We start from the raw sequence: 19,753 nt of genomic DNA on the forward strand, positions 1-19,753 counted from the left end.
ACAATGTTTTCAGATTATAGTATAGTTGCAATCCCTTTCGAAAACAGTGATGGACAGAAAAAAAAAGACCACTAAAATGTTTGCCCTGAAGTTAGTGACGCATACGGATGACTTCAAGTCGAACATCTAAACAAAAATGATTTACCAGTAAAGAAAAGGAGCTGCACTTTATAACACTGAACACTAACATTTCACACAAACTTACTGCTTTCTATAACTTATAAAAATAGTTCCTTAGACATTTAACCTGCCTGGTTATGAAGAGACAGAACAGAGCTGAATGTTTAAAATGAGCAGAATCTGAGCTATGTCTATTATTTTACTTACCAATTAATCCTCGATACTCCATGTACGAAGACAATATACTTCCTATTATCCTATGTGAAACCATTTAGGACTGACTGGCCTTTTAGCACCTCTGTTGTGAATTGGCACCATAAAAAATGAATTGTGTGAAATGCAAATGAGTTTGTGTTTCATTGTAATCAGTGTCCTCATGCAAACCCGCAAAATAAATCAGCTTTCTGTTGATCTAAAGATCTAATTTAATCTAAGGTGGCACCACTCCTTAACTGTGGTGACTAAGATCTAGATAAGGCCTTAAAAACATGACAGTGGGATTCTGTTTTAGTTTGTTCCATTGGAACAGGGAACAACTGATTGCTTTGTGCAAATAACACAAAGCCGCACTGCACATATAAAGTGTGGCACGCTAAACTGGTCTTCAGTGTGTGCAATTTAACATTATTTCATTTATGACTGTGACAATTTTACTTGATTTGTTTGGCTCATTTAGGTGTTAACGTTACAATGGCTCCTTCACAACCTCACACAAACATAGTTTTCCTTTTTGGAAGAAGTCAACCAGAAGATCTACTCCATATCAACCACTTTTTTTGAGTTTCCCAAGCATGCCAGAGCCTCTCACCCCACATCTGTGCTGAACTTCGTTTGTGTAAACAGGAGAAAACCCCCTGCAGCCAGGTTCCCACTCAAGAAAATGTCAGCAGAGGAAATGAGAAAGAATATTAATGACTCAGAATTGGATTTTTAATATTAATTCTCATCAGAGAGAGCATGAACCCTCAATAGGTCCATATTTCCACACTATTCTCCTCTAACAAATTATGTATTTTAATGTGGCCTACCAATTTAAAGCAAATTCAAATGACTTGCAGACAAATAACATATGTAATTGGGTAAACTTTTGATCTCCACATTGAAGCTTATTCGTTGTTAGTATAATAAATAAAGTGGTGTTTGTGAATCAACAAATGCGCTGTTTAAAAAATCAAATAGATAGATTAAAATTTGTGGATATTGTGTTCGTAAGATTGTTGGAAATATATTTTTGTGCCTTTCAAAATAGTTTGCCCTTGAGATTGGAGTTTATTTTTTTTAAAGAAAGAGGAACATTATTATTTGAGAGGCTATTTATGTTTGAATTATGAAGAGCAAAAATATTATTATTATTTAAAAGATATGTTGACACAAAAAGATCATCAGTCCTTTAATGAGCTCCTTCATTTGCAAAGCTGTATTTTTTTTGTTAAAGCCATCTTTACATTTACTTTTCTTTTTAATTGCCACCCAAAATAATTGAAATGTAAATTATGATGCACATAAATATAAATTATTTATGAACAAAAAATATTAGCAGATTTAAAGTAGTTGCAACTTTCAGCCATCTGACTGTCAAATTAATATACTACGTTGTTTAGGCAAAGAATGACTCAAATTTTTGCCCACCAGATTCCACTGTCATTTTTGGTTTGCATATGTGACACACAAAAAATAAGTGACCCCTTTGTAAAGTAGAATGAGACACATTTTCCCAAACATATAATAAAACCTTGACTGCTCTCCCAATGGTAGTCATTCCTCTATAAATTGAACAGGAGCAGCTTTTAATACACCCACCAGTACCTCAAGTCTCCTTCTTGTCTAATTATTTTTTTCTTTTGCATCCTAAAAGCAAAAGCAAACATCACTGAGTGGACTGAAGGACTGGAAAAGAGCAATGTGTTAAGACTAAAAGACATCTTCAGTTTAAAAAATTAAGCTAGGAAGGTGAAACAAAATAAACAATAAATAAATAAGGACTAACATTAATAAACCATGCTATTGTGAAACATGACTGCACACTGAGAACACAACATTGACAGGATTATGAGTCACAAGTTTTTCTGTGAGCTCAAAATTAATACATTTATTATTGAATTTCAAATGTCTTTATTTCCTCATGGGTCCTTCTATTTTCCAAGCTCTCAGGATGTGCAGTGTTTAAAATAAATTTTATAGGCCCTGTCAGTGTAATTCAAGTGACTTGATGGAAGGGAAGGAAGCAAACAGATGGGGACAATTATGTTCAATGCAGGGGAAATAAGGTGAACCTCTTCTTCCCATTTACTTACACTGGTGACTTTACGGTAGATCTGAGCGGCATTTTGGCACTCAGAGTATGGGTACTCAGAGGTGGCCATTTCAAGGATGCACATCCCCAAGGCGTAGACGTCCACTGCTTCGTCATACTTCTCTTCATACATCTCTGGGGCCATAAACTCTGGTGTTCCTGTCAGAGAAACAAACGAGCATAGAGCTACTGCAAAACCACAACAAAAGTTTAGCTCTGCTAACCCCCCCCACAAATTGTTCCCTTAAATTATTAGTTTTTGGCCATGAATTAGTGTTTTGTGTGCTCAAATTAGCATTGTGTGGCTACAAATTAGTAGTATCAAAAGAAGATACTAAAACCCTAATTTCTGCGCATAAAATGCTAGTTTGTGCACACAAAATTGTAATTTCTGTCCACAAAATACTTATTTGTGGCCAAAAATTACTAATTTGATGTGACAGGTATTTTTTTGGGTTGTTTAATTTAATGTGATGTTCAGGGCTACGTAAAAAAATGCTACTATTACACTGAGGGTTTATTTAATAGTGAATCAACATTGTAACTCCTACATCAAGAATTTGTCTGATTAGCCTTTAAAATGGCCTTTTCACTTATAGTAATCTCCTAAAACCAATCATATAACCCATTGGGTATGACACCATAAAGTGAATGGATGACTGAATGCATTTTAAACTATTACATGTATGATGGGTTTAGTTATGGGAAAACATGCTAAAAAAATATTAGGATACTTGTTTTTAATGTAAATTAACACATTTTACAGTCAAAAGCTCCAATCATATACAAATGTTTTCTATTTTTCATATCGTCTTAATTTTCTAGGTTTGACTGTTTCTACTGTGCAACAACAACGTTCGAGGCAAGAGCTGAATTTCCCTTTAAGTTTTTTGTATGCATACTGCCAAAGTGAAAAACCAATAACTGTGTAGGGTTCAGAAGCATTTCAAGCCAGTGGAAGAGGTCAAGGGTTAGAAATTCTTGCTTCTGGATCAAAGGAATAGATCAACTGAAAAACAGAAGCATTCAAATAAAGTCCTACCTGTGAAGTAAACCACTAATTTTTATGTTTGTTATTTGAAATTAGCTATTTTTATGTGAACCTGGTTTATTAAAAGGAAGCACCGCTTCCGATTTACTATTACATCACAGCTCTTTACCACTCTGGCAGCAGCTTAAAGACCCACTTCAATGAAAATTGTGTTTAAAAGTAGCATTTTTCTGATGATAGAAAACATATACGTATAATGAAAATTTAGCATAAAATTGCATTTCTGATTATTTATTTATTCAAATTGCTGTGAATCAAGAGAAGATGAAATACAGTTTGAAAAGGCGCTTAATTGTGACATAGAAAAATATGCAGGGTGGGCTACAGCATCCTGCTCCGCTTTACACAGAGAGCTCTCAGCAACGGAGTGAGGAGGGGGGGTTGTTGCTTCGTGCCCACAACTCAGAGACAAATTTCTAATAAACTACTGCCATTCCGCTGAAACTGTCCGAAAAAATGACACAGGTTTTTTGATCTTGACTAACGGCATATTAAATAACACCACTAGGAACGCTTTTAGAAAATCTTAAAAGATGATCGGAATGAGTCTTTAAACAAATGGTTATGAAAAAGAAAAAAGCGATGTAAACAAGCTAGAAGGCAAAGACAATTTGAATCTTTGTCTTTCTTTAAATATTATTTTAACATTATATTTAACAAAGATTGAGGTAAACTAATCTAAAATGCTGAATTTGGAAATATCTCTTACCTATGACACTTTTAGCAAAAGAGGCACTTTTGAGAGTGGCAAGCCCCAGATCTCCGATCTTAACAGAGCCAGTTGGGCCGGTGATGAATATGTTGTCACACTTCAGGTCGCGGTGAATTATTGGAGGTGTGCGTGTGTGCAGGAAGTGAAGGCCTTTGAGGATCTGTCGACTCCAGCGCTGCAGCAGTTTCAGCTTCATCTCCTTGAATCTTTTCAGATACCTAAAACAAAGAAAGATTACATTACACAACCAAGGAAGCTTTCAAGTGCCACCAAGTAATTTGTCTTATTTTCTTGACAACCAAGAGGAAGTCTTCAGGTTGTCTGTGTTTTGTCACAGAACGTTTTATTAGGACAAGACATATTCTCCAACTCTATTACTCCAAACACATATTTTAAATGTAGAAGACAAGCTGACAGCCATGATGAAATTTTCCAGCTGGGATCAAAGACAAATGACAGAGAAAAGAAAAAGAAACAAACTCACGTCTTGAGTGTGCCAGAGGTCATGAGCTCAGTCACCAGGATGATGCACTTGTGGCCCTTTACAGTTGATTTCCAGGAGTCATGAAAGCGAACAATATTTGGATGCTGCAGGCCTTTCAGCATCTCCACTTCCTCACTGAAACGCTGTCGCTCTGCTTTGGTCAATTTACGCGTCTGCAGTAAAAAAGAAAAATCGAATTAGGAAAATGATTCCACTCTTTTATTTTTAATTAATATTAATTACATTGATCACTAAAAACAATGGCATTAACGTTTTCATGAATATAGAGTATTATATAGATTATCGTAATGGTACATTTTTACAAATATAATCTATTTTTAAAAAACCTGTGTTGTTTTCTAGGACATAGTTCCTGCAGAACAGCAGAATTTGATTATAAATTAGTGTCTGCGTTGTGTGCAGATGCATAATCCATGTTCTCCAGCTAGCTTACAGCCCCTCACACCACCAGCCTAAAATTATAAGTGGAACAAAAATGGCAAGCAATATTGGAGCTATCCAGCCATCTAGTTTTTTGAGCCAGATGCCAGAAGCATCAGAATGTAGCGGAGCAGGGAGCTTATAGCTTGCTGTAGTAGCTTCAATGTCACATACAAGCTTTTTCTAAAAGAGTTTTTTAAACGGTCCATGATTCACGATTTAAATAATGCAATTTTTAGCCTATTTTTCTAAAAATATGTCCTCCATCATGAGAAAAATGCCATAAGAACATATTGAAAACACTCAAAATACATTTTGTATGCGACCAAGTCTTTAAAGGGTCCAGAAAAAAATGGAATTAGCATGTTTGTATTTACAAAACCCTTCCAGAACAGTCATAAAATTGAAATAGGCCCACATATTTATCAAAGTTTAAAACAAATTTGCTGGTTTATACTGTTACATAACCTGGCTGTTATAAACAGCATACACAACTTTGGGGCTAATTTGATGAATCCCTGTTATCACAGCTTAAGTCAGTCAGCTCCCTCGCACATTGAAAACCACAGCTCTGTCCGTTTTGATGTCCCTCCTGTTACATAATCTCTTTAACATGCAATGATGGAAAGGACTTCTTGGGTTTAGTAAAGCAGTTCCCAAATTTCATGTAAAAACAAACCAAAACACTGCAATCAAGTTAGCTGAACAATGATGTTTTTGATTTTGCTTTAGAATGAATGGTTTGATTTAGTTACATCTCTGCCCAGGGTGGGTGCTTAGTGGGAAACCCCTTAGAGACTTCAGCGTATGAATCCTACATTGATCCAGATTTCTGGGGAGAAAACTAAGCTCCCCATATGTTTATGCTTACAATAGGCACAGCCATTCCTGTTTTCTCTGTGTTTGCCTAACACAGAAGGACATGCTGAAGCACGTACAGTGCAGACCGTCTAGAGACCTGTTGGAAATGAGGCCACACAATGAAACTTTTACCTGGTGACTCGGCCATGAGGGTCCTCTGTGAAAAATTCAAGGCAGAGGTACTTTGACCTGGCAGATTACTTTTAGGTTAATAGATATCTGTTTATGATGTGAAAATACGTCACAGTTCATCCGACCTATGTAAAACCTTTCTCAGAACTACTAAATCATTGCCAAAAAAGGCAAAGAACTTTAAATTTAACTTGTGTTAAATGTCAAAAGGGCCCGGACAACATATGTAGAGATGCTTACTTAAATGAGCCAGGTTTGTGTCGGTCTAATTTATCTAAGATGCACTCAGTTTAGCTTTGCAAGCACTTAGGTTTACCACTGTCACAGATCAGGGCAATCTAAAAAACAAGGAGACACATACAAAATTAGAAATTATGGAGCATGCAGGGCTGTGTGGTGTTTACACATGAGCCAGGAGTCACTGGGTGTATGTGCCTTGTGAATCCTGATATTTATGGATAAGAGTTTGATAACGCTGGACAACAGCCGTCTCTTGTGCACTTAAAATTATAAGAGTGTGCAGAACAGAAATGACGCAACATTCATAGCTGCAGCACGAAGTCCTGCCAAACAGGAGACCCTGGCACATCCAAAACCACAAAACCTACTAGAGCTTGGCAAACAGGCTGGAATCACAACTAGTGACGTATTTAAAGTACATAAATCTCGGAAAAAGTAGGATCTCTGAAGAGCAGAGCTAGTGAAATGTGAACAATCAACCTTCCATTTGATCGAAACAAGCGCCATTTGTCCAGACCTCGACAATCTGGTGGAAAGTTAGAAAGAGACGGAAAAAGCAAAAGAGATGTACTGCGTTAACATTGTGACGCAGTAGTATGATTGCATTACTGCTGATGCTTTGACTGAGTAAATAGACTTAAAGTTCAATCTAATGACAAAATTTTGGTTCATAAATGCTTTCTACCACAATTTCTTTCCAAACGATAAAATCCAGTTCAACTGCACAGATAGTCCAGCACATGTTTGAGCCATTTGTCTCAACTTTTTTATAAAGTTATAGATCAGATCTATGTGTATCTAACAGTTTCCTTGTTTGGAGACCAGTTCCAAAAACATAAAGGAAAATGATGCAGGGGGAGTCACAAAAACAAACATATTACCTTTGAGTTTCCAAAAAAACTCAACTTATACTCAGAAATGTGTGAACAATCTTCTGCCAAAATTCATCCCATGCTGAGTTATTCTTAGCCAGCAAGGGGGTGAGTATGTTGAACCGGGGGTCTGCATTAGCTCTGGTTGGAAACACTTGGGATCTCTGCCACATAAGTGAAGTTACATAAGCAGTGTTGATGGTAGAGGAGCTATTGGCATTAAGAAATCCCTGTCAGTGCCTCTTTCATGACAACCAGTACACAGGCTAGACATTCCTGCTAACTTTTGCCCCCAGAATATCTCCTATACTCTTTTAACAGAAAAAGTGCATTGATGTTGTTCTCAGACGCACAGCACGTCTGGATTTTAGTGATTGCAGGAACCTTAGCTGAACAAAAAGAGAGGGAAAACTGTGGCAGGTAAAAGTGTATTCAGTCTGTTGTTTGAGATCTGTGCTAGGACTTTTCTCTAACCTTTTTATCAGGTGTTTTCAGCTTCAGTGCTAAAAGAAACATCCTAAAGCAAATTTCAAGGTTATTCTCTGAATGGCATATGAGACTAATCTGTGTAATGGATACACTGGACAAAATATTTCTACTACTTTAACCCATAAGAACCATGGAGACATCAGTGTAAGAGAAAAACATTAGACGCGCTCTGTGGTCCACTTGATGTATTCCACATAATTTTATTTTTTTAGGAAAAATGGTTCTGCGTTCTTATGGGTTAAATTCTTAATTAAAATATGAATAAAAGCACTTTTGTTTTTTTTCCCAAGAACTCTTCATTTTTTATTTTTAGAATGTCTGAGTTTGAATAGCCTAGGCAAAGAGGGCCTGGATAAAAAAATTAAATAAAGAAATAGATATAAAAAATGTAAAACATTCTCATTGTTAACAAGACAAATAAATTGAGTTTCACACAAGGATAAACTGGATGTCATGAGTTTACCATGTACTTTAACTTGTGGCTTCTATTATCTATTCAAGATTAGATAATAGATACAGATACCTTTATCTATGAGCATTTACACAGAAAAATGTTTTAAGCTGGCTTTATGGTGCAGAATATGACATTTAAAATTTATTTAAAAATCACTTTTCATACCGCAGAAACACAAAGTGCTTTACAGGTTTAAAACAATTAATAATAAAATCATAAACCAGACGAAATACCCTCAGTCCTCATTAGGATTTTGATCTTTTCTGTTATTTTCAACACACTTATTTAAGAATGTTTACAAGTCAGAAATTGCCATTTTTATCTCATATAACTTAATTTCTTACGTATTTTGTAACTAAAATTTAATACAATATACGTAGAATTTATGTATTGGCCTCCAGGTAAAAAAAACGTTCAAAAAGTTCAAACGTTTTTAATGGTTTTTTTCCTACCTTTACCATTTATAGGATAAATTACTTAACTGGATGAGGAAAAAACAAACAAATCAGATGCATTTAGATGCAGTTAAGTGGGTTTATTGTTAGCTGGATTGTAAATAAGCAAGAAAATTACATTTAATTGATATTTTGTGAAAAGAGTATCATAATTATAACCATGATTAGTTAAAAAATGTAATGCTGCCTGTTCAAACCTCTTCAGGAATAAAAATAAACTAATCCTCCTGTCATGAGTTTATTTTTAAAAGGGCTGTTAACAGGTCATCACTCCCCCGTCTCAGATGTTGCCAGAGAGGGGTCTTGCAGATAAAGGCCAGAGTCCAGCAAGACCTTTTAACCACAAGAGTGAACCTGCATACTTGCACTATTACTTAACTACTGTCCATCAGGAGCAGAAACGACCGACTGGGACTGAGGTCAGAGGCAACATGGAAAAAAAAAAGAGGAACGGTCTGACCTCACAGCTGCAGGGCTGTCATACCTGCCATGACTGACAAGCTCTGTGCATAAATGTGCACGTAGGCCCTTGCAGCCATACACTGCTGTATTTAGATGTTTGCAGGTGAGAACTGAGGCAGCAGTGTGCTCATTCCAAGAAAAGAAAAAAATGGCGCGTTCTGTAAATGGAGCAGGGACAGGGAGGTTAGCCATTAATCTTATAAGGAATCACGGACCCAACCCACATGGGTGTTTTTACTCAGAGAACCTGACTGGACTTATGGCGCCTGAAAAATCACCTGCAGTACACTACGATACTATCAACGATACTAACGATGATATTAAAGTTATTCTAAAAAATCTATTTATTTAAAGAAAAGATATTAATTTAAATAGGTTTAATGTAAAAGGAGATGAATATTTGTCAATCTGTATTTTATTGCATGATTGTTGACAGTGAAGTTTGGCTTTACAGGGAGTATTGCATCACTTTCTTAGACAGACTTTGAAATTTTCTTCAACCTTTTTACTTCAATAAAGGCAATATATCTTTGTGTGTCTTTTGTTTGCTTTTAGTCACTCATTAAAACCCTGATTAACAGCGTTCTGCAACTGCTTTGCACTTGTGAAACCACTCTCCTCCCCTTTGTGGATATTCCTTCAATAAACTTCAAACTAAGCATTGTGCTGTCTATTGACAGAAAGCTTGTTATTTAATCTTTGCACAATCCAAGACTAAATATTCCTTTTCCTTCTTGCTTAACATGGTTTTTATTGATTTTGTTACATCTGGTGATTTAATCCATGCAACTTTAGTTTTTTTTTTTTACTGGTTCTTAAAGAAATATGATAATTTTTCCATCAAAATCAAATAAACATGAGGTCTGATGTGGTCATGTCAATATTGAATGGGTTTTGAGACCACAGGACATTCTTGCCTCATTCTGATCAAATAAGGCCTCAGGAAGGCTGATATGCAAGGAGCAAAGAGGGAGTATCTTATCCATTCTCTCTGAGAACATTTGAGAAAATGAGAGGAACTAATGCTTCATCCAACTCAGGAAACTCAGTCACCCACAGAAAGATCACAAGATGTCTGCAGGACACAGCTTGAAAGCACATTGTCCTAGAGCTGATCCTCTTCAAGACGAAGAAAAGTGGTTCGTTATTGTTCCTACTCTCTAAGTCCTTGTTAAACATAAACGTGATGATGATTACGATGAAGTGCTAATATTCTCTAATACCTTCTTTTATTTAGAGAAGCTGTAGCAGTACACTTTAGCAGCAAATTGTTGGCTTCCTGTTTATGTCTCCCAAAGCTACTTTATGTGGAAAGGCCTTTTAATAGAGCAGTGATGTGAGAAATCAATAAACAAGTAATGCATCATGTGAGGCGCTTGTACTTTAGCAAATAAACAACAAATTAAGGAGTTCCAGATCCCGCAGACTGAGTCCTGCTTTGGAAAACAGTATTTTTAGTATCTGAATATCACAGGCTGACCAATCATCATTAGGGCTTGCAACAGTTCAAAGGTGAGACTGCTGAATGTTCAGAATATATATGTTGTGAATTTGTTTTCCCTTGTTTAAATAATTTTATTCAACTGTTAAAAAGAGGTAACCACCTAAGTCACTTTTAAAAAAAAGGAAAAAAAACATGAATCACTTTACTGAAAAAACCCATCAGGCAGGTTCCAGAGGCGTGTCCCGTCAAGCTGTACACCTTTGACAGCTTCTGTTTGACAGACCAGAGAAAAACAAAACTTTCATCTTTTTCTTGGCTAACAGAAGTCCTTCTCCAACACCACAAGTTGTTCCTCTGAAGTTTTGCAAAGTATTTTTTTAAATTTTCCCAGGCAGTACTAAAAAATAAAAAGACGTACAAGAAGAAGAAATGTTATTTTGTAAAAGGTCAATGTGTAGCAGTTTCTTAATGATTTACTGCACCACAAAGATTTATGTACTGACAGCCACTCAATAAATTAATACTTGTTTATGTGACTAACCTTTTGGCAAAGACAATGAAAAGATTTAGGATATTACTAAAGTTGCACTTCACTTTGTTTTGACATTTTAGATATACTTTCAAATGTGAGGGTTATGTTTTTTTATTCATTACGCAAAATTACTTTTAAAATACTCCAATCAAACCAAAATCTAAACTTTTTCTAAAAATTCTTGAAGCATTTGTAATCTCATCATTAACGACTTTTTCTTGGAAAATAACGTTTTTATCCAAACTGAACATCTTCGCCTTAGTAGACACAAATCATTTAAAGTAGCGTCATGTTAAATTTAAGCCGGGAACTCCGTTGTATAGCCCGCCCCCTTCCTACTCGGCGGCACCTCCCAACCCACTTTCACTGAGCGGTTGCTCCACGCCCATCACTTCTCCTCCTCTGCCATTGTCACCTTGCATGTGATATATTCATGAATATATAAAAACTTTTTTTTTTTTAAATGGCTGCTTTTCTGTTGGTTTTATCTCCATATTTTATGCTTTGGTTGGCTGGGGGTGACGAACAGGTCTATGAAATTCTTGGAAGAATCCGCTGAAGTAAATTTTAGGATTTACTAGGCAACTGAGGTATTTTCTTAACTACGTCCACATTCCTAAGTTCCTATGTTCATATCACATGTCATATTATTCCGTCCAGGTTGCGCTGAGGATTCATGGATTCAATTTTCACAATATTCGGGTAAAAATGAGTGAGTAACAGGTGGAAATAACTTTTGTTAAATTTGTAGGTGGGCCTAAAAGGGAATTTCTTTGGTAAATTCTAGATGGCGGCCTCTTCCCAAGGTCAAGGAAGCCTTGGTCGTGGTTGTTGACTTAAGCTGACGATATCTGTGTCAAAATTTCTTAAAACACTAACAAAATTTTCTTTTCCCATTTGTGTGAAAATGTGAAAATCACCTAATTTTCCACTTTTTCACAAAATGCCCACCAAGCCATTGGTTCTGTAGCAATCCCACAATAATTTCAAAACTTCCTTTGGAAATCCCTGACAGGTGTATTTTGGTTTTGTGAATGGATTTAGAAATATTATTTGAGCCCAATTCATTTTTTAATGGTTTCTCCGGCTGTGATGTTATAATGTTTTGGGGAGGATGGCCCAAAATTCATTTTTACCAGGTACTAGGTGTCAGCAAATTTTGGGTATGTGGTGGGGTCAAATTTTCCCTCAAAGGCACAGTAAGAATAAAGAATTGTGAAAACAATCTGGCCCTTCGAGTCCAGGACTCCTACAGGACATAATTAGTTTAAGGTAGTTTTGAGCTGTTACTCTGCAACTAGCATTAAACAAAGGGGCTATTATTTTACGCCGTGGTTCAATTATTACTATACATGAAGATGGCACAAAAAAGAAGCTTTTGAAGGTATCTGACATCCAGCTATGTGGAAAAATCTGCATTCCTTATCTAACTTGATGATTCCATTATTTTATTATCAAGACATTCAGTTCATCTGCAACAAAGTTTTAACCCCTGTGTCAAATTTAGATGTTTGCTGAACAATCGCCGACTGCTTTAGTTCTGACTGCAGGAGGGACTACAGCATTGTGTTACCCTGACAAAACAAGTTTGTGCTATCAAGTACCACTAGCAACCGGGACCGGATATAGTTTACGAGTGCCCACAGGTGTCACAAGGAGCGGCAGCTTGAAAGGTTTATAAATCTTTGATCGGGAGCAAGTCAATTCAGAAAGCCATATCTAAAACAATGTGCTCTACTCTCTTTACAGTTTAAAAAAAAAAACCTTCAGGATTCATGTTGACTGAGAAAACGACTTTTTGCTGAAGAAAGTTGTCAAAGGCTCACAGAACACCACTGCCTAATTCATCCCATGGAAACTCTGAGCACATTTCCACACATACAGTCAAAGCAAATGCTTTGACATACACAGTAAGTTCACGAATGACCAGGAGTAACCTCTTCATGGTTCTTTTTCACTTCCTTACCAACTATGGCTGCAGAACTATAACACCTTGTAAACCCTGAGCTGTGTTTAAGATGTCAAAACCAAGCTGCTGGGAGAGTATGTTCTCCAAAGAATGGGAGAGTATCACATAGTGAAACAATCTTAAAGTGAAAGATACTGTTAAACAATTTACTGGCATTATTTTTGTTTTTGTTTTTGCTTCTGAAGGCATCCTGTGTGACAAGCTTTCAAACACATATGGCTGAATCATCAGCAAATCCCTACAGAGTTCAAATGTTAACATGTGAAAGTCAGTCTTTATTTCTCCCAGAGGGACAATTCTTTAGGTTCCAACAGGAAAATATAAAACTTAAATGAAAAAAATTGTTAAAAATAACAAAAGGTTAGGTCTTTTTAGGAGCTTGGCCCAAACTTTATAGGGTTTTTGTGCTATGTTCAGTGTTTCTAGAGCCTATTAAAACAGCTCAAACCTAGGCCTATTTCTGGAATGTGAATAACAGCAACAAAGACAACCAGGCAACAAGGAGGTGTGGTGGTTGATACGGTGCTAACTTTGATGCACATTGTGACTTGCAAAAAACAACTGAATACCGAAAATCTTACAATGGATAAATTGTTACAGCGTTTTGCTTTCAGATAAACTCCAATTAAAAAAAAGGGTTTAAAGAGCTTACTTTACTCATTTTGGTGCTTAAAAAATGCTCATTTAAAAACAGTAATGACTTGAATAGTAATCCTGTCCTAACTTTTTTATTTGTACAAAAGCTTAAGCAACTTAGCCGGGGGATACTTATCATCTAAAATTAGACATCATCCTGAGAAAACCTTTTTTTTAGCCTCATGACATGGAATTAATCTGCTCTTATTCCATTGTGTGCACAGGCTTAAGTGTATCAGGGATGGTCTTTATTAAGAACGGTTTTGATATGCATTTAAAGCCTGTCCAAGCACAGGAAAGTATTTGCATCAAGAGAGTAAAAAAAAAAGGAGAAAAATCACTTGAAAAATAGCACAATGCAGTCTTTGAGTTAAGAGCTGATAAGCACAAAATAGTATTTTGTAATGATGCTATAATTGGAGTATATTAATAAGGTTCTATGGTTATAAAACCTAAATTAAAATTTTTTAAATCTTTTATTGTGCCCCACTTGAAAATTAAAGGCGTAAAAATAGGCTTTGCAAAAACAGATTAGCAGATCTTAATGTGGGGAGCAGGACATGTTACCCTTTACTATAAACATACTTTTCACAATATGTTTTGTGTTTTTTTTGCATAGTTTGGCCAGGTGTTAGTTGTACTCAGGTACGAATTGGCGTATATCTGATTTTTAAATATATAAATAGCAACAACCACTGGAGGTCACTGTAGGTGTGTATCCGTCTTTATTGCTGACGTCAATGCAGAAGAAGTGCAGCTCAGTTCTATTCTACGTTCACACAGGGCATGTGATGCCCGTTCTTAAACGCACTAAATAGGGATCCTTGAACACACGTTTAGTGTTTTATATTCACACTGGACAGTCGCTACTCAATACTAGTGTACAGATCTGCCACCTACAGGTGGAAGAGGCTTGGTGCAAAATGTCACAGCTCTATTCCGATATATGAAAGACTCTGTTTCATATCATTCCGACTGGGCAGAAACCGCAGTTATTAATTTCTCCTCCATGATAAATTTTTAAACGGTTGGCACTTTGTGAATTAAAAGGGGTGTCAACCATATGTCACTTCCAAAATAAGGCCAATCATTGGTCAAAGTTTAACCTGCTTTAACTTTTAACCTGCATTCAGTGGCCAGACACTTTTATGTAGAGCCCAAAAACGGTCATAGAAATTTGTGTAGCAATGCGTGAACGCAATAGTTTTGAACACAGAAGCCTGAAACGCGCATTTACATAGGCTTTTCATTGAAAGTGGCAGCATGAACATGTATATGTTTCTCCCAAAAGTGCGACCTATGCTACAGTACAATTTATTTATGAATTTCTTCTTTATTCTGTATTTTTTGGCATCTGCAACTTATAGTCCAGAGAGACTTAGAGTCAGAAAAATACATTAACGGAAATTTTGCCCATGCAAAATTGATCAGCTGAGAAAACAAGAGTTCCTATCAGTAACATTTTTTTGTCTCTTTGTGTCAAAGTTGTTTATTTTAGACCGATACGAGAAGAAGCAATATGTCTTGTCAGGAGACAGGACTTTCCAGATTTTGAGTTACGCTTGGGGCTTGACTCCTAAAAATTTGACGTTTCTGTAGGAACATGAAGTGCAGAAAACTCCAGGCTGTTTGGATTAGTTCAAGTGGCCCCCACGGCAGCCCTGAAACATATGCTAAGCTGTGCACCCAGTTTACCTTTCATAAAAAACACATCAAACGCTGTCAGGCTTGAGTCAGGGCTGCTTGTGCTTGTTCAAGCAGTGAACCCTAAATTAGAAACTAACATACTATCAAAAGCAGCCAATGACAGACTGTTATCTAGCTCCACCTCCAACTACATTCTAAATGGTACAGACTAGCCTTATCTTGTAGGGCAATTACCAACTGAAAGGGCAGTGAATGGAGTTGTTTCAAGGTATAGCAGACCTAAATTCTGCAAAGTAATTTTCTGCCAATGTGGACGATGGTTGACCTTTTTAACTAAAACGTGGCCCTGACTTTTTCCCAAACTGCTGTCTCTTCAAGGAAAGCCTGTGTTGATGTTGCTGAACTGATAGGAAGCTCACTGCTTGTAGGCAAACACATTCAGATAAAGGTTACACAGCCAGGATTGTGTTCTGAAAGTTCTGATGAGACTGAGAAGGGAAAAAGAGGAAATAAAGGACCCATGCCAGGCTAGATTTATACCTCAACCCCGTAAATCACAGGCGAAATCTCTTCTGTGAGCTTTAAATCCAAAACAGTGCAGCTTCCAGCTCCTTTATGACTCCACTTTTACTGCTCCAGTGATGGCTCCAGGCCGCTCTTACTACAGTAGTGCTGATGTAAATCTTCTGGCACCACACCCTAACCCTCTCTTCCTTTTTTTAGTGAGACAATTTTGCTTTCTTGGAACACAAACATGCAGGCGAAAGAAGCGACAGGTATCGTTTTCATTGCCAGCTGGGATGGGAACAGCAAATGTATTCAATGTGATGTTACATTTTTTGTAGTTAAAACATCTGGCATGTGCAAATGATTAAGTATGACATGATATTTTCATGGAATTGGTTTTTGAAAGAAGCTACAGGAAAAAAAATCATCCCAAGGAGGAAAAAAATCTTGTTTTGTTATCAGAAAAACAATTATAGATTTAAATTTTAAAAAATAGTTAACTAGTTGTGCAATATTTTCCAATACTTGAATGTTTTTGCAGCACAAGGATGCAAAGTCACCTAAGAATGTAAGTTGTTTTTGCTTTAAAAATGTAATATGAGAGTGCACACGGGTGCTGCAAGGTGGAGGAAGCTAATGAAATGGGCTGCCCTTGAATGAGCTCAACAATTGTGCAGGCAGCACCTTTTCATTGGGCTCGCCGAAGAGGATTTGTGCCTCAGTGATCTCATTCCTATCAGTTACTCAGTAGCTCAGAGGGCTGCTCCGCTCGCAGTCTCCTGTGTGTTTCAGCAGTGGAGGGGGTTTGTGCTCACTAAGAAGGCATTGGGGATAAGGCCGCCACAAGTAGGTTTGGACTCTCAAACACTGGAGCTGTAAATTCTCCTTGTGTGCAGCAGTGTGTGCACGAGGAAGTGAAAAGGACCAGCTCATCCATTATGCATGGAGTCTGCATTTTTTTAATGTTCAGTCTGCAATTCCCATGTTTCACCTGGATCACCTGTATATCCATGGGGGGAAGGTTACTAGGCAACTATCATCTGTTTATTTCATTCTTTTGCCTCTATTTACTTTAGCAGTCACATTATATGGTACTTACACAGTTTCTGAATTACTGTAAATGAAAAGCGTGTGGGAATTGATGACACTAAAAACAAACTGCAAAGATCTAACACATTGTTGTGGGTTTAACAAACTTAGTAAATCGGAAGTTACTTTGTGTTATAACAGTTTGAAAATACATCAGTATTATTTCATGTTACAGCTTGCAGCCAAAAGAAGTGAACAACTCTTGTATTTCTTTGTACGATTTGGAGCATCTTGTGGCGTTATGGTCAATTATTATTCTTAATATTTTCATTCTTGTGAATGCCATCGTAAAAATAAAACCAACAAAAGCATTAACATATCTGTCATAACAAAATCTTTTAGCTATCAATTTTTACCCATTTTTAACCAATGTTTTATTCTTTATCCATAAAGATAAAATACAATCAATTACTCAGTTTTTAGTACTTTATTCTTGTTATTTGTTTGGTTTAGATTGCTTTCTTCACAAGAAGCGGACTATTTGTTACGTGGTGCTGTGCGTTGTCATGTTACCGTGACAATGTGCTGCTTAGCCGGCTGAGCTGGCACCAACCTCGACTGCAGCAGCAAAGGAAAGCGATATGTATGCTGATTGTCACGATAAGTTATATAAAGCATCAGTTCAGAGAGAAAGTTTACCTCTTACAGCTTGATTTTGTCCAGATGATGAAGCAAAAGTTTGTTTTAAAGAAGCCAGCGCAGTGATATAGACGATTAAAGCCATGTGACCAGAACTTCTTTTTTAGACGTACATTATCACTGTGCATTATCACTTTTTAATGCACACCCAGCAGCCAATCAGAATCGAGAATTCCTCCGGACCACGGTATTACACTTTTTAACACAAGCAACATTCTCAGCCTCCCCTGGGAAGACTGGCAATTACATTGAATGTTTTCTTCTCTTCTAAATAATCTTTCTCAGTGTAGAACGATGGGCTTTTAATTGCTTGGACATCTCCTTACAACTCTTCCAAAAATAATGAACAGTAAAAGCATTACTGTGAAATGATCAAAGTGTTTCTCCTCCCTGCCAAAGTGTTAATGGACACCTGAATGCACCACACCCCATCTGCCTTTACTAACAAAGGTGCACATACTTAAATGAAACCGGGTTAGTCACTGTAATCTTTAATTTTAGAATGTTTACAGCACACTGACTTTTTTTTGTTTAAGGTCCCACTCCAATCATCATTTCTTCTATTGTAAAAGTACTCCTAGTGATCTTTTTTATTATGTTTATGCCGTTTTTAGCCTGTCGTTTTCTAGGACGTAGTTTCTGCAGAACGGCGATAATTCATGGAAAACATTTGTGGGTAGGACTCTTGAGTAAGCCCGCATCTGCTTCTTATCATTCATCAGGTACAGTGTTGATTTAGATGCCAGCTTGAACAAGGAAAACAAAGACGTCCATGGATCTAGTCGTCTACAAGCAGATGCATCAGAATGGAGCGGAGCTGGGAGCTGGGAGCTTGTGTCTTTTTGTAGTAGCTTTGAAGTCACACCTAGAAAACTTTTTCCAATGACCCATTTTTTTATCTGCTCCCGATTCACAACAATTTAAATAAAAGAAATACTTATAAATTCAATTCTGAGCTTAATTTTCTTTATACAAGTCCTACATCACAGAAAACGTCACAAAAATCTGTTAAAAACACGATTTTCATCTTTGATAAAAAATGATAACGTTTAAATTTTATTTAATAACACCTAGAAATCCAAATAAATGTCTTTTTAAATATATTATACAACATTTATGTTGCTTTGTTTGCAAGATTTGTGAGGTTTTTTTTTTTTAATTGCCTTGTGACAACTTTTTACAGTTTTGACGTGTAACGTAACAGCTTTTTTGTTGCATGCAACGGAGTAATTCTCACAGTTTTGTATGGTTTCGCGCGTGAGCACAAAAAGTTCCTTAGGACACTACCCAGACAGACCTGCCATTAGAGTCAAGGTGGGGACGAGGAACCAAACAAAAGAGAATACTTTCAGTTGTCCCAGAATGAGTCATGACTAATGCAAGTGTGATGAGCTCAAAACAGAATTACAACAGATGCATCCTAAAGCTCCTCAGATCCTGCAAATTTGACATTCACTTCCTGTAGATTGCGTCTTGCTCTTTACTAAACTTTCAAAAGAGCTTAAAGCAACTTTACCTGACTTTTGATGACGCATATCCAACTGCTGCTCCATCAACACTACAGGAGCCATTGTGTTTAGCCACCAACTGGAGGCTTTGGTGTTTCTTCTGACCATGAGGGCAGGTGTGGATCAGAGTGCTAAGGCAGTCCTCTTCCAAGTTAACTTATCACAGCAGCCACCATATCAACAAAGGCTACCTTTAAGCTTATTAAGAGTGATTAAAGAGCTTAACTAGGCTCGTGTCTTTGGCATAGAGAAGAAATTCATGTGGTTTCCGAAGTGAAACGGAAGCAGCTACAAAACTGTGTCACGGTTTTACCTCAGCAAAACCCAAAACAAAGCTTGAACTTTAGACAAATAGTGGTAAACACAAGCTTGAATGTGACCAGAGGGAGTGAAACAGAAGTGACTGCTTTGTTGAAGTGGCTCATTTTCTACCTTCAGTTAAGAAAAGGAGGGACTTCTTTCAAACAGATAGCTGCTGTGTGATATGACAGGTGGGCTTCTGAAGCAAACATCTCTGTCTTCACTTCAATGCTGTATAATCCTTTAAATGTCTGAACCCCAGCAATTTCTGTATAACAAAAGCAATTTCCTGAAGAATGCAGCAAAAGTCAGGACTACCAAGCAGGTGATTCAGGGTCTTCTTTTGCTTCCAGATAATGACACCGATCTATGTCAGGCACCACGAGGGCGGAGTTAAAGTTTAAATCCCTAAATCC

The 19,753-nt window shown here is 36.9% G+C and overlaps 1 protein-coding gene across 2 annotated transcripts in view; it reads right to left on the reverse strand.

The window, feature by feature from the left end:
* Positions 1-19,753, reverse strand: part of wnk4 (WNK lysine deficient protein kinase 4) — a 41,454-nt gene that overhangs the window by 19,830 nt on the left and 1,871 nt on the right. For both annotated transcript variants that reach the window (XM_023949261.1, XM_023949260.1), the window contains exons 3-5: positions 4,661-4,833; positions 4,174-4,394; positions 2,415-2,572 (exon numbers count right to left, since the gene is read on the reverse strand). In XM_023949261.1, the coding sequence (XP_023805029.1) occupies positions 2,415-2,572; positions 4,174-4,394; positions 4,661-4,833 (552 nt within the window). The remainder of the gene's footprint in view (positions 1-2,414; positions 2,573-4,173; positions 4,395-4,660; positions 4,834-19,753) is intronic.

The sequence above is a fragment of the Oryzias latipes genome, chromosome 19, assembly GCF_002234675.1.
Source record: "Oryzias latipes chromosome 19, ASM223467v1".
NCBI lineage: Eukaryota > Metazoa > Chordata > Actinopteri > Beloniformes > Adrianichthyidae > Oryzias > Oryzias latipes.